The 12,682-nt window shown below is 43.4% G+C and overlaps 1 protein-coding gene and 1 non-coding gene across 2 annotated transcripts in view; one reads left to right on the top strand and one right to left on the bottom strand.

The window, feature by feature from the left end:
* Positions 1–9,914, bottom strand: part of ANP32E (acidic nuclear phosphoprotein 32 family member E) — a 23,685-nt gene extending 13,771 nt beyond the window's left edge. The window contains exons 1-5 of the mRNA XM_003800411.3: positions 9,493–9,914; positions 5,505–5,654; positions 4,860–4,982; positions 3,323–3,488; positions 608–771 (exon numbers count right to left, since the gene is read on the bottom strand). Of these exons, the coding sequence (XP_003800459.1) occupies positions 608–771; positions 3,323–3,488; positions 4,860–4,982; positions 5,505–5,654; positions 9,493–9,546 (657 nt within the window). The 5' untranslated portion in view covers positions 9,547–9,914. The remainder of the gene's footprint in view (positions 1–607; positions 772–3,322; positions 3,489–4,859; positions 4,983–5,504; positions 5,655–9,492) is intronic.
* Positions 9,915–10,705: 791 nt separating this feature from the next.
* On the top strand, positions 10,706–10,893 carry LOC111728631. Its single transcript, XR_002775866.1, has one exon. It is a non-coding gene; the product is annotated as a U2 spliceosomal RNA (small nuclear RNA).
* The last annotated feature ends 1,789 nt before the right edge of the window (positions 10,894–12,682 follow it).

The raw sequence follows: 12,682 nt of genomic DNA, 5'->3' as shown, positions 1-12,682 counted from the left end.
AAAAAAAAAAAAATAGCCAGGTGTGTGGCAGGTGCCTGTAATCCCAGCTATTTGGGAGGCAGAGACAAGAGGATCACTTGAGCCTAAGAGTTTGAGGTAGCTGTGAGCTATGAGGCCACAGGACTCTACCAAGGGTGACAAACTAAGACTTTGTCTCAAAAAATAAAAATAAATAATAGAAAGCTACCACAAAAGGACAAGCAAGAGATAATTAGCTTAATTTTCTTAAGTGCCTACAGTGTGCCAGGAACTACGTACTTCATATACTAAGGATACTATCTCATTAAATCCTTAAAACAATCCTACGAAGTTGGTATAATCATAGTTTTATAATGCAGAAACTGAGGCTCGAAGACATAAAACCAGGAAAGAAACATAAAATGTTTCTACAATACCATACCACTGAGGGTAGAATGGATTTGAAAGATATCCACGTGGTAAAATCAAAAGGTGTTTTATGATTATCTGGAGTGGAAGACAATGAGAAAAAAGACAGGCAGACAAATATATGCATGCCTACAAGTTAGAAACAACTTGCAGATTTCTGCAAAACACACTTTTTACAGTATTTAGCCCTATGCCTAGTAGGTAAGATGTTTCTATTCACCTGAATTTCTTCTTTCATTAAATATGAGAGGCCCACTTCCTCTTCTCCCTCTCCTAATTCTGAGCCTGCTTCATCTTCATCCTCCTCCTCCTCCTCCTCCTCTTCACATCCTTCAGGTGGACCAGCTTCATCTTCTTCTTCCTCTTCCTCATCTTCATCTCCATCTATAAAAATATTTTTAAATGGCTGGGTAAATGTTTTTTGCTAGTTATGTTGATCCTTTTTACCCTGCCCAATCACTTCAAACTTCTGCTAGTCAGAAGTCAATGGTTGGAAGTATCTCAGGGTGATTTTTTTTTTTAATTTCTATTTTACAACACTCAAATGTATTGCTTGTGAAGTATGATTTCCTAAATACTAGTATTTATCCAATGTATAGATTGTCATCAAAACATTACTTTAGGCTCAGTGCCTGTGGCTCAAGTGGCTAGGGCCCCAGCCACATGCACCTAAGGTGGCAGGTTCGAATCCAGCCCGGGCCTGCCAAACAATGATGGCTGCAATCAAAAAAAAAAGAAAAAAATAGCCAGGTGTTGTGGCGGGCACCTGTGGTCCCAGCTACTTGGGAGGTGGAGGCAGGAGACTCGCTTGAGCCCAAGAGTTGGAGGTTGCTGTGAGCTGTGATGCCATAGCACTCTACCCAGGGCAACAGCTTGAGGCTCTGTCTCAAAAAAAAAAAACAAAAAAACATTACTTTATAGGCACTTCAAAATCTGTTTGCCTATTGTGCCATCATTTTACAATATTGTTTGCCCACCAAATTTCTTTTAACAGTAAAAAATTTTTCACCCACTAATAACAAGTGGTGTCCCATTACTAACAACTATTGTAAAAAAAAAAAAAAAAGAAAGAAAGAAAGAAAGAAAGAAAAGAAAAGAAAATGAAAAAAACTCTGGCAACTCTCAACCATCTATTAGTCATCCATTTATCTAAAAATGTTTATTAACTAATTCTAGAATATTTTTCAGCACCTTAAAAAGAAACCCCACAAAATGTCTTTTTTTTTTTTTTGGAGACAGAGCCTCAAGCTATCCCTCCTGGGTAGAGTGCCATGGCATCACGCTCACAGCAACCTCCAACTCCTGGGCTCAAGCGAGTCTCCTGCCTCAAGCGAGTCTCCTGCCTTAGCCTCCCAAGTAGCTGGGACTACAGGTGCCCGCCACAATGCCCGGCTATTTTTTGGTTGCAGCCATCATTGTTGTTTGCCGGGCCTGGGCTGGGGATTCAAACCCGCCACCTTAGGTGTATGTGGCTGGCGCCTTAGCCACTTGAGCCACAGGCGCTGAGCCCCCACAAAATGTCTTAACACAAAAACTAAGAAAATGCTGTGAAGGCTATGTTAACCAGTTTGATGAAAATATTTCAAATGGTATATAAACCAGCACATTGTACCCCATGATTGCATTAATGTACGTAGCTATGATTTAATAAAAATAAATAAAAATTAAAAAAAAATTTTAAATAACCCACCATTAGCAGTTGCTCCCACTCTCTTCTCCTCTTAGCCACTGGCAAACAATAATCTAATTTCTGTGTCTATGTATTTGCCTATTCTAGACTTTTCTTACAAATGAAATTGAACAATATGCGGCCTTCTGTGTCAGGCTTCTCTCACTGAGTTTGGTACAATACTTTAATTTGTTATTGAGGAAGAAGAGGCTAGAGAAGGAAAGAGAGGCCAGATAATGAAGGGTCTTGTAATGTCTTAGGAGCAACAGGGAAATATGAAAGGGTTTCAAGACTAGTAATATGGTCACATCTATAAAAAACTGCCCACACAGCACCAAAGAGAATATGGTGATGCTGTAATGAACTTTTTTTTTTTTTTTTTTGGGTGAGACAGAGTCTCAAGCTGTTTGCCCTGGGTAGAGTGCCATACCATCACAGTTCACCTCAAACTCTTGGGCTTAAGTAATTCTCTTGCCTCAGCCTCCCAAGTAGCTGGGACTACAGGCACCAGCCACAACACCCAGCTATTTTTTGGCTGCAGTTGTCATTGTTGCTCAGCAGACCTGGGATGAGTTTGAACCTGCTACCCTGGGTGTATGTGGCTGGTGCCCTTGCTGACTGAGCTACATTTTTAATGCTCATTCATATAGCAGATATCAATACTTCATCTTTGTGGCAGAATACTATTACACAGAAATTATAAATTACAGCTGGGCGTTGTGGCAGGCACCTTTAGTCCCACCTACTTGGGCAGATGAGGCAAGAGAATAGCCTAAGCCCAGGAGCTGGAGGTTGCTGTGAGCTATGTGATGACACAGCACTCTACCAAGGGCCATAAAGTGAAACTCTATCTCTACCAAAATAAAAAAATAAAAGAAATTATAAATTACTTTATTTCTTAATCTATTCATCAGTTGCTAGACATAGACACTTGAGTTGTTTCTACTTTGGGGCTACTATGAATAGTTCTTTTTAAAAAAAAGCATTATTTAGGAAGTTGCCACTTTTACTGGGTGGTGATTATACAAGATTATATAGATGTAAAATTTCACAGAACGTCATGTTACAATAGTCATTAAGTTCCTTGAAACTATCAGAAATCTGAAACAAGAAATATAAGCTAGAGCTGTGAGATTTAAATTTTTCTTATCTTACTAATACCTACTTGTGGTTTTTCTCACATGTAAATCTCTAGGCGCAATATAATTTACACAGATAAGTGGAGGCTATAATTATGAGACATTTGTGAGCATTAAGAATGATTACCCTCATCATCCTCCTCTTCAGAGTCTGGTGCTTCGTTATCCTCCTGATCAAATCCGTCTAAGTACGTGATTTGCTGCAGCAGTTCAAAAATACTTTCTCTGTAATCTTCCAGGTTTGTGATCTCACAGTTAAACAAGTCAAGACTTTTCAAATTTTTAAGATTTTGCTGGAAAAGTAAAGTTAATATTTACAGTCAAGATTCAAAATATCACCTTATTTCTTTTTAATTCATGATCCAAAAAATATATATTTTAAATAGAGAGTAATTTTTAGATTTTAAGAATTTCAGGATTATTATATCCAATACAATCACCTCTCTCAGTTAACCCCTGGCTTTTGTGGAACTCTTTTTCTGGAATGGCCATCAGAGCAGTTGTTGCTCTGAAGAGTAGACTAAGCACTGGCATCAGTGCACAGCTTCCCAAGGGGAGCACTTCAAAGGTGACTGTAGTGATATTTAGCAGTAGGTATTTGGCACTTTTTCTAGGATGAGTTTGTGAACTTAATTGTCCTGATAATTAGGCAACAACAATATTGGAGCCAACTTAAATCCACAGACAAGCTTCTTTTCAACAATTTTGATCTCCTCTCAATCTTTTAAAAATCAGAGAGGGCGGCGCCTGTGGCTCAAAGGAGTAGGGCACCGGCCCCATATGCCGGAGGTGGTAGGTTCAAAGGTTCCAACCCAGCCCCAGCCAAAAACTGCAAGAAAAAAAAAATCAGAGCAACAATTTTCAGAGTTTCACTTCTTCCTTTTCTTCCCTCATACCCACAAATAATGGGGCAAGTAATAAAATAACTCAAAAAATAATCAAGAAGGAGAAGTTAAGAAAATGCCAGAAATTTAAAAACCAGACAGTCGACTCCTGAAGTTGATGATAAGAATACATTTCTCACTGATTTAAAAAGTCATCTAAATATTTTACTCTAGCTGGGTGTTGTAGGGTGCTCCTGTAGTCCCAGCTATTTGGGAGGCTGAGGCAAGAGGATCACTTGAGCCTAAGAGTTTGAGGTTGCTGTGAGCTAAGACACGACAGCACTCTACCAAGGGTGACCAAGTGAGACACTCTCTCAAAAAAAAATTTTTTTTTACTCTAAAGGAAAAGAAAATAGTAATGGTCTAGATTGCAATATAAAAATTTCACAAGTTTCAAGAGTCAAACAGAAGTTTAAGACACAGACAAATGTAATCCCTGTACTTTGGGAGGCAAGGAGGATGAGGTGAAAGGAAAAATTGCTTGAGGCCAGGAGTTCAAGACTAGCCTGAGTAAGACCCCCATCTCTACAGAAAAACAGAAAAAATTAGCCAGGCAAGTTGGTACATGGCTGAAGTCACAGCTACTCAGGAGGCTGAGGCAGGAGGATTACTTAAGCCCAGGAGTTTGAAGGTACAGCGAGCTATGATGATACCACTGTACTCTACCCCAGGCTATACAGCAAAACCCTGTCTTAAAAGAAAAAAAAAGATAAGATACAAACAAATCTCAGAAAATTTAACTCAAAAAAGCAAGTGCAGAAACAAAACCGTTCCACTTACCAGAGCTTCTACTGTACTGAGATCTTTAATTTTGTTTCCACTCAGATTGAGGTAGGTAAGATTTGGACATTTCTCTGCAAGAATTTCCAAGCCTCCAGAAATTATATTGTCACTAAGCTCCAACTATATATTGAACATGGGAAGAAAATAAAGAATAGTAAAGGCATCAGATCATAGATTTTAAAAGTATAACAATCTAAGGAAAAGAAACATCTGCCATTCTCTCTGGCTTCAAAATACTATCACTACAAATCATTAATTTCCAAATTCCCATCTCCATCTGCCAAATAATATATTAGACTCTTTATACTATTTATGATGGGTTCCCATCCCAGCGTTAGTTCCAGTTAAGTTAGTTCCAGTTAGTTCCATAAAATCCAACATCTGGATTTTATGATTCAGAGAAAAATATTTAGTAGATATTAAATCTAAATTCATGTCCTAAAGCAATTCTACCACTCAATTTAAATTTCTAAAAGCAATATTAGAGCTGATTCCAAGATCCTACATAATCCTTCTTTCTTACCTTTAGAAATTTAAAAACTCCTAATTAACTGACAGAATGGTCATTTCATTTGACCAAAAATTAGACATAATAGGCTTTGGCACTGAAATCATGATGCTCTCATGCTAATGTCAACTTACTTTTCGAAGTTTATTTAAACTGGGAAGTCGGGCAAGTGAACTCAGTTCCACATTAGCCATACTCAGAAACTCTAGTTCTTTGAAAGTATCGTTCAGGCCTTCAATTTCCCCATTGACACACAGGCAATTATCAAGAACTAACTCCGTAACCTGTAAGAGGGAAAATATTAATGATTCTTTAATTTGCAACCTGTTTAGCAATAGACCTGAATATTAAAACAACAAATCTCAGGGCCAGGCGCACTGACCCATGTCAATAATCCCAGCATTTTGGGAGGCCTAGGTGGGCAGGTAGCCTGAGCTCACATGAACCCCATCTCTAAAAAAAAAACAGCCAGGTGTTGTGGCAGGCACTTGTAGTCCCAGCTACTCAGGAGGCTGAAGAAAGAGAATCACTTGAGCCCAAGAATTAGAGGTTGCTGTGAGCTATGATGCCAAGGCACTCTACCAAGGGCAACAAAGTGAGACTCTGTCTCAAAAAAAAAAAAGAAAAAGAAAAAGAAAAAACAACCAATCTCAAGTTAGACTACCCATCAGTTTAAAAAAAAATAAACACCATCAACCCTCTTACACAGAGCTGCTTCATTTCCTCCTAAAACTGATACACAATCTAGAGTCAACACTATACAATCTTTTAAATTTACACTTGGACTAAGAAGTTTAATGCCTGCTTCAATCACTGAGGCATTAAAAACAAAACTTTGGGCTGGGTAGGAGCACACCTGTAATACTAGCACTTTGGGAGGCCGAAGCAGGAGGATTGCTGGAGGCCAGGAGTTTGAGGTTACAGTGAGCTATGATGGTATCGCTGCACTCTAGCTGGGATGACAGAGTCAGACTTTGACTCAAGAAAAATAACTACCATGAGGTCCATGTGAAACCTGTTTCTGACCCTGGTAAGGAACTTCAACATCAGACACACACACACACACACACACACATATACACATATACACACATATATATATATATATATATTTTTTTTTTTTTTTTTGAGACAGAATCTCATTATGTCACCCTCAGTAGAGTGCACCTGCCACAATGCCCGGCTATTTTATTGTTGATGTTTAGAAGGCCAGGGCTGGATTTGAACCCACCAGCCCCGATGTACATGGCTGGTCCCCTAACCACTTGAGCTATGGGGGCCAAGCCAACATCAGACATATATTGATGCAGAGAGGGAATATATGTGGGCTACTGGGAGAAGATTCAAGTAAGCTGTCCTAAAATTTAAGGAGGGAAAACTCTTGAGTCATACATTTTATGAAAAATAAAAAATAAAAGAGAAAACTGTTTAATCATTTTTTTTCAGTTCAAACCCACTAATCTTTGGTTAATTAGACAACTAAGGTAAGTGCTATCCTAACTCAATAAAACCTAAAACCTGTTACCCTTCATGAAGAAATGTTGGCTCGGCGCCTGTGGCTCAAGCAGCTAAGGCGCCAGCCACATACACCCAAGGTGGCGGTTCGAAACCCCAGCCCCGGCCGCCAAACAACAATGATGGCTGCAACCCAAAAATGGCCAGGCGTTGTGGCGGGCGCCTGTAGTCCCAGCTACTTGGGAGGCTGAGGCAGGAGACTCGCTTGAGCCCAGGAGTTGGAGGTTGCTGTGAGCTGTGATGCCATGGCACTCTACCCAGGGGGATAGCTTGAGGCTCCGTTTTAAAAAAAAAAAAAAAAAAAGAAAGAAAGAAATGTTATAAAGATCCTTCTGGAACAGCCCAGCTTTAGGGTGATGTTTGTTCTAACATCAAGGTCAAACAATATCACCCAGAACAATACATCCTTGACAAAATGTTATTTCTCCCTGTCACTCCAGTAGCGTTTCTGCAGACTTTTTCCCATTCTTAGAGGAAAGTCAGCTAGATTCCCTGTTGAGTCAAAGTTGTAGTCACAATACTTCCCAGTGTCAGCCTGAGACAGGGAAAGGCAGGAGATCCTGTTCTCTATCTCCAACACAAAAATACATTTGAGGTATTTGAGGGCCAAAAATTAGCAACAAGGATGCCACCTTCTCTACTCGAATGTAACTTCGCCATAATTACTTCTCTGACCAGAGAGGGCATCATGATCTCCCTTTAGAAGAGCAAAGGAAGCCCCACACGGCGAGACTGACTTGCCTGGGGTCACAGAGTCTCTGGCAGACGGGAGCCTTGACTCTACGCTGAGTGGTGAGAGGCTACTAGATTTGGTGTCAGAAAACCAGTTCTTCCACTTGAGTAGACCACTTCACTGCGCTGAGCCTATCTGCTAATTTAGATTCTAGAATACAATCCATCTTACAAGTTTGTCTGCAGGAGGAAAGTAAATAACAAACGTGAAAAGTGCTCTGTAAACTATCTACATAAACACAAGACCGTTATTACACCACAGCGAAAGAAGCTGTAAAAAGGCAACGTCCTGCATGCCCCCAAACTGGCAAAGAAATTACTACGGTCACTAAGTAAAAGAATGCAGGAAGCTGGAGTGTCCACTTTTCCAAGCCGAGACACACGACGTTTGTAAAAAAAGAAAAATTCTGAACCGTGCTTCTGAGAGATGGCTTTTAAAGTTTCATTTTGTCTGCTTTGTCCTGAAGCCCCTAAGAATAAGCTCCGAAACTTCAATTTCTCTCTGAAATGACCCTGATAGCAAGTGACTGTTTCCTCCTCCCTGGCCCCTGCCAATTTCAGAAAAACAGAAGACAAAAGGAAAAGAGAAAAAAAGGAAAAAAGAAAATCTGCCTGCTGAACTCGAAAGCCCAGACAGACCCCACTCATCCTCATGCTGGTCTGCACAGACGTCACACGGGCTCACTTAGGTACATAGAATAAATAATATATAAAAATTTGTTCCAATTCCAGGGCTTAGAGATTCAAAGGAACAAGACTACACCGCTTTCCTAGCACTGGAGGCTCCTCGTTGGCACTGGGCCCCGCTCTCGAGACCTGTCGCTCCGACTGACGGGAAACACCATACCGGGCGGGGACTCCCCGAGGAGAAAATGGGGTCGCCTGGCAGCCGGCGCTCCCCCCGCGCCTCCGCCCCGGGCGGGGAGAGCAGAGCGAGGCCAGGCAGGCGCGGGCGACCAGAGAGCAGAAGCGCCGCACGCCCGACCCCGAGAAGTTGACTGCGACCCCGCCTCACGGGGCCCCTCCCAACCCGTCTCTTTAACTAAAACGACACAGCCAGAGCGCATCATTTAGTTTCGCCGAACCCATCCTCAAACCACGAAACTGCTACGATGCATTTGTTGAGTTTTGTGAAACTGTCTCCAGGACTCAAATTCAGAGTAGCGGCCCCTACCACGCGACACGCCGAATATCGTCACGCCGCAGGGAAAGAAGTAGATTACGCCTCCCATCTCCTCTTCACCTCGGGTCACTGCGACGAGTACCAAAACTCGCCCGCGGTCCGAGAACCCGCCGCTGACCCAGATTCCGCGAGCGGCGGGCGGCGCTTCCCTGGGGAGTGGGCGCCGCCGCCGCATGGACTCAGCCAGAGACCCCGGCCCGCGCGCGGCGCGATGTCGGTCGCCAGAGGCCTTAAGGCCGGGAAAGCCCACTTCTCCCCGCAAAAAGCGAGTTGGCAGCACTGCAGAAAAGTTGTACTAACTTCTCAGGCGGCGATGGTCGCGGCAGGGGCAAGCGGGACTAAGGGGTCGCGCCCACGCCGTCGGCCCCCAGGAGGAGGGACGCCGGCAGCAAAGCCGCGGAGCGCCCCCTCCGCCCGGCTTGCCGCCCCCACGAGGCCAGGACGCCAGACTCCAAGCAAGGCGAAAAGGGTCTAAGCCCCCAAGCACACACAAAAACGCCCCTAGAAACTTAAGCCCTTCGCCATTTTAAGTAGAGAAATGTAATGATTTAAAACTTAAACATGTTCCCCAACCCTAACCCTAGGTGGGGGTTAATTTATTACCTTTCCCAACCCACCCACCAGGATCACCAGAAACCCGACCCTCCGAACGCAGGGCTGGTGGGGAAGGGGTGGCGGCTGAGTCATCTCACCTCCTCCGGAGCTCTGTTCCTTAACTCCAGGTTAATCCTCTTCTTCATCTCCATGTCCTCTTGCTCTTCTGCTACTACTCTCCTCCCTTTCCCTTTCCTGCCTTTCCCACTACCCCCTAACCAAAAATTTTAAGAGATTTGGAAATGAATGAAAAGAAACGCAAATATAAACGCCCACTACCACCATATAGGTGCGGGGGAGAAAGAAGAGAATAGCAAATGGAGTCCAAGGAGTTGGGACTCTAACTCAGCTGCCCCCACCTCCTTGTCTACACACTAGCGCGCGCACACACACGCACGCACGCGCGCACACACATACACACACATATACACACACCCGAAGTTCCTACCCCTTCAATGGCTGCTCAGAGACTGAGCCTCCATGACACGGCACCGCCAACCCCCTAGCCCACACTCCACCCACCTCCCAAACGTATTGGTTGATTCTTTAGCATCATACTATTCTATTGGGCTATGTGAATGTCTATCAGTCTTCAGGGTGGATCTGGACCAGAAACTCTATGTCTATTGGCTACGACCAAGCGCGCAGTTAACTCCGATAGGTCCACGAGGGTGTACGTCCCGGCGAAATGATTTTGAATCCCAGTAGCCCCCCTTCTTTTCTTTGTGTGGTTGGCGCGCTTTCCCCAGGCGCTCAGATGGTTTTGATGCCTGTTGGGTTTGTTTTTTGTTTGAGGGGGCTTTGTTTTTTAACTCTTTTTAGTGCTAAATAGAGGGAGGAAGCATCTTTCCGTGCCCATGCTGCTTTGCTGGTATTACACCAAATGGCAGGCACCGGCTCTTGGCAGTTTCAAAGCACAGGCTCTGCTTTGCAGCCAAGGTGTATAGCAACGTGCGCATCACGTTAAAAGGATGCCCTTGTGGCACTTCCCTGCTGGGGTTAGACTCCTCGAGCCGAGATAAAGGTGGTACTTTAACTTCCACTATAAAAGACGGAAAGATTTTGAAAGCAGTTGGGTGGAGTATGTAAGTTAGGAAGTTTAAAATAAAATTATCTGGAGGAATTGTTACTGAGGAAATTGTTGCTGTGTAAACACCAAGGCCTTGTTGGAAAAACAATGCTGCCTTAATGAAAATGCGACATTGATTCTGATCCGCATAGAAATGGCCCGGCAATGTGTCTGCTTTCTGATTTCTCTTGGTTGGTTTCCATGGAAATCTGTAGGTAAAATGTGCTTTTAAAAGTCTGTCTGTGGCTTCTCGGCCTTTTGGTCATGATCAAGTGTAGTATCTGTTCTTATCAGTTTAATATTCTATCCAAGAACAGACAACATATTAAATGGATTTGGGGAGCAGGAAAATGAACGAGGAGCTTGCTCTGTCCAGTCCATGCATCGACCTGGTATTGCAGTACTAAAATTTAGTGTTTATGGGCGGCGCCTGTGGCTCAGTGCGTAGGGCACCGGCCCTATATACAGAGGGTGGCGGTCCGAACCTGGCTCCGGCCAAACTGCAACAACAACAAAATTTAGTAGTTAAGGACTGAAGAAAAAAAATCTGTCTACGTGGGATTAACAGAGTGAGATAGGCCGAGCTCTGTGGTTCACGCCTATAATCTAGGAGTTGGAGGCAGAAGGATCTCTTTTATATATATATATATATATATGAGTAACTGTGTACATTAATGCACTTCTAGGGTACAGTGTGGTGTTTTGACACACAATCCGAAACACTGCCATCAAACTGGTTAACATAGCCTTCATGTGGCAGAAGGATCTCTTAAACTCAGGAGTTAGAGACCAGGCTGAACTAGAGAAAGACCCATCTCTAAAAATAGAAAAAGTAGGTGGGCACCTGTAGTCTCAGCTACTCCAGAGGCTGAGGTAAAAGGATAACTTAAGCCCAGGAGTTTGATGTGAGCTATAATGCCAATGCACTCTATCCAGAGCTTGGACATGTCTTTTTTTTTTTTGAGACAGAGTCTCACTTTGTCGCCCTCGATAGAGTGCCATGGCTTATAACAACCTCAAATTCTTGGGCTCAAGCAATTCTCTTGCCTCAGCCTCCCAAAGTAGCTAGAACTACAGGCACCCAGCTATTTTTAGAGACAGTCTTGCTCTTGCTCAGGCTGGTCTCAAACTCCTGAGCTCAGGCAATCTACCTGCCTTGGCCTCCCAGAGTGCTGGGATTACAGGTGTGAGCCACCTCGCCCGGCCTTAAACTGGACATATCTTGAACATTCAAAAACTAATCTCCTTAAGTGAGGACAGGAGAGGAGGGTGGAGGATGAGGAGACCAATGTATGGCACACCTCTTGGGGGCGGTCCTTATGGGAAGAACATTATTTAACAAATGCAATCAGTGTAACCTAATTCTTTTTTTTTTTTTTTTTTTTTTTTTTGGCAACAGAGTCTCAAGCTGTCACCCAGGGTAGAGTACTGTGGCATCACAGCTCACAGCAACCTCCAATTTCTGGGCTTAAGCTATTCTCTTGCCTCAGCCTCCCAAGTAGCTAGAACCACAGGTGCCCACCACAACGTCTGGCTACTTTTTGGTTGTAGTTGTCACTGTTGTTTGGCAGGCCCAAGCTGGATTCGAACCGGCCAGCTCTGGTGTATATGGCTGGTGCCTTAGCCACTTGAGCTACAGGTGCCAAGCCAATGTAACCTAATTCTTTGTACCTTTAATGCACCCCAAATATTAAAAAAGAAAGAAAGAAAACTGAGTTCATCTTCTGCTGTTGAACGTCTTGTTTGTCCCTCTAGATCCCCGTTCTCCATCCTGCTCTGTAACCCAAAACTCATGTGGCCTATGTGAAGTCTTACAGCTCCCTGGATTTGGTTCTAAAAGGAAATCAGAGGTCAAGAGTAAAGTGAGTTTGGAGTATTTATTCTCCCAATTTCCCTGCCAGTTCCTTATAAGATGGCTGAAAGCCACAGATCCTATCACAGCTGTGGTGGGCACTTGGATGTACCACTCAGATTTTCCTTCAGGAATGAAAAATGTACTCCTCAGCTGCTGGGAGAGTATTACTACTAAAAGATGACGCCAAGCTGTAAGCTTTCGTAGGGAATTGCCTCTGCTGAACAAAATTGCCTTGCTCAAGGTTATTATTGATCAAAAAAGAAGTATAAAGACCCAGCCTACCGGCTCGGCGCCTGTGGCTCAATCGGCTAAGGCACCAGCCACGTACACCTAAGGTGGCAGGTTTGAATCCCCAGCCTGGGCC

Source organism: Otolemur garnettii, unplaced genomic scaffold (assembly GCF_000181295.1).
Source record: "Otolemur garnettii isolate 467f Iridium unplaced genomic scaffold, OtoGar3 scaffold00174, whole genome shotgun sequence".
Taxonomy (NCBI): Eukaryota; Metazoa; Chordata; class Mammalia; order Primates; family Galagidae; genus Otolemur; species Otolemur garnettii.
The sequence above is the reverse complement of the archived record's forward strand: the minus strand, read 5'-3'. Positions and strand labels throughout refer to the sequence as shown.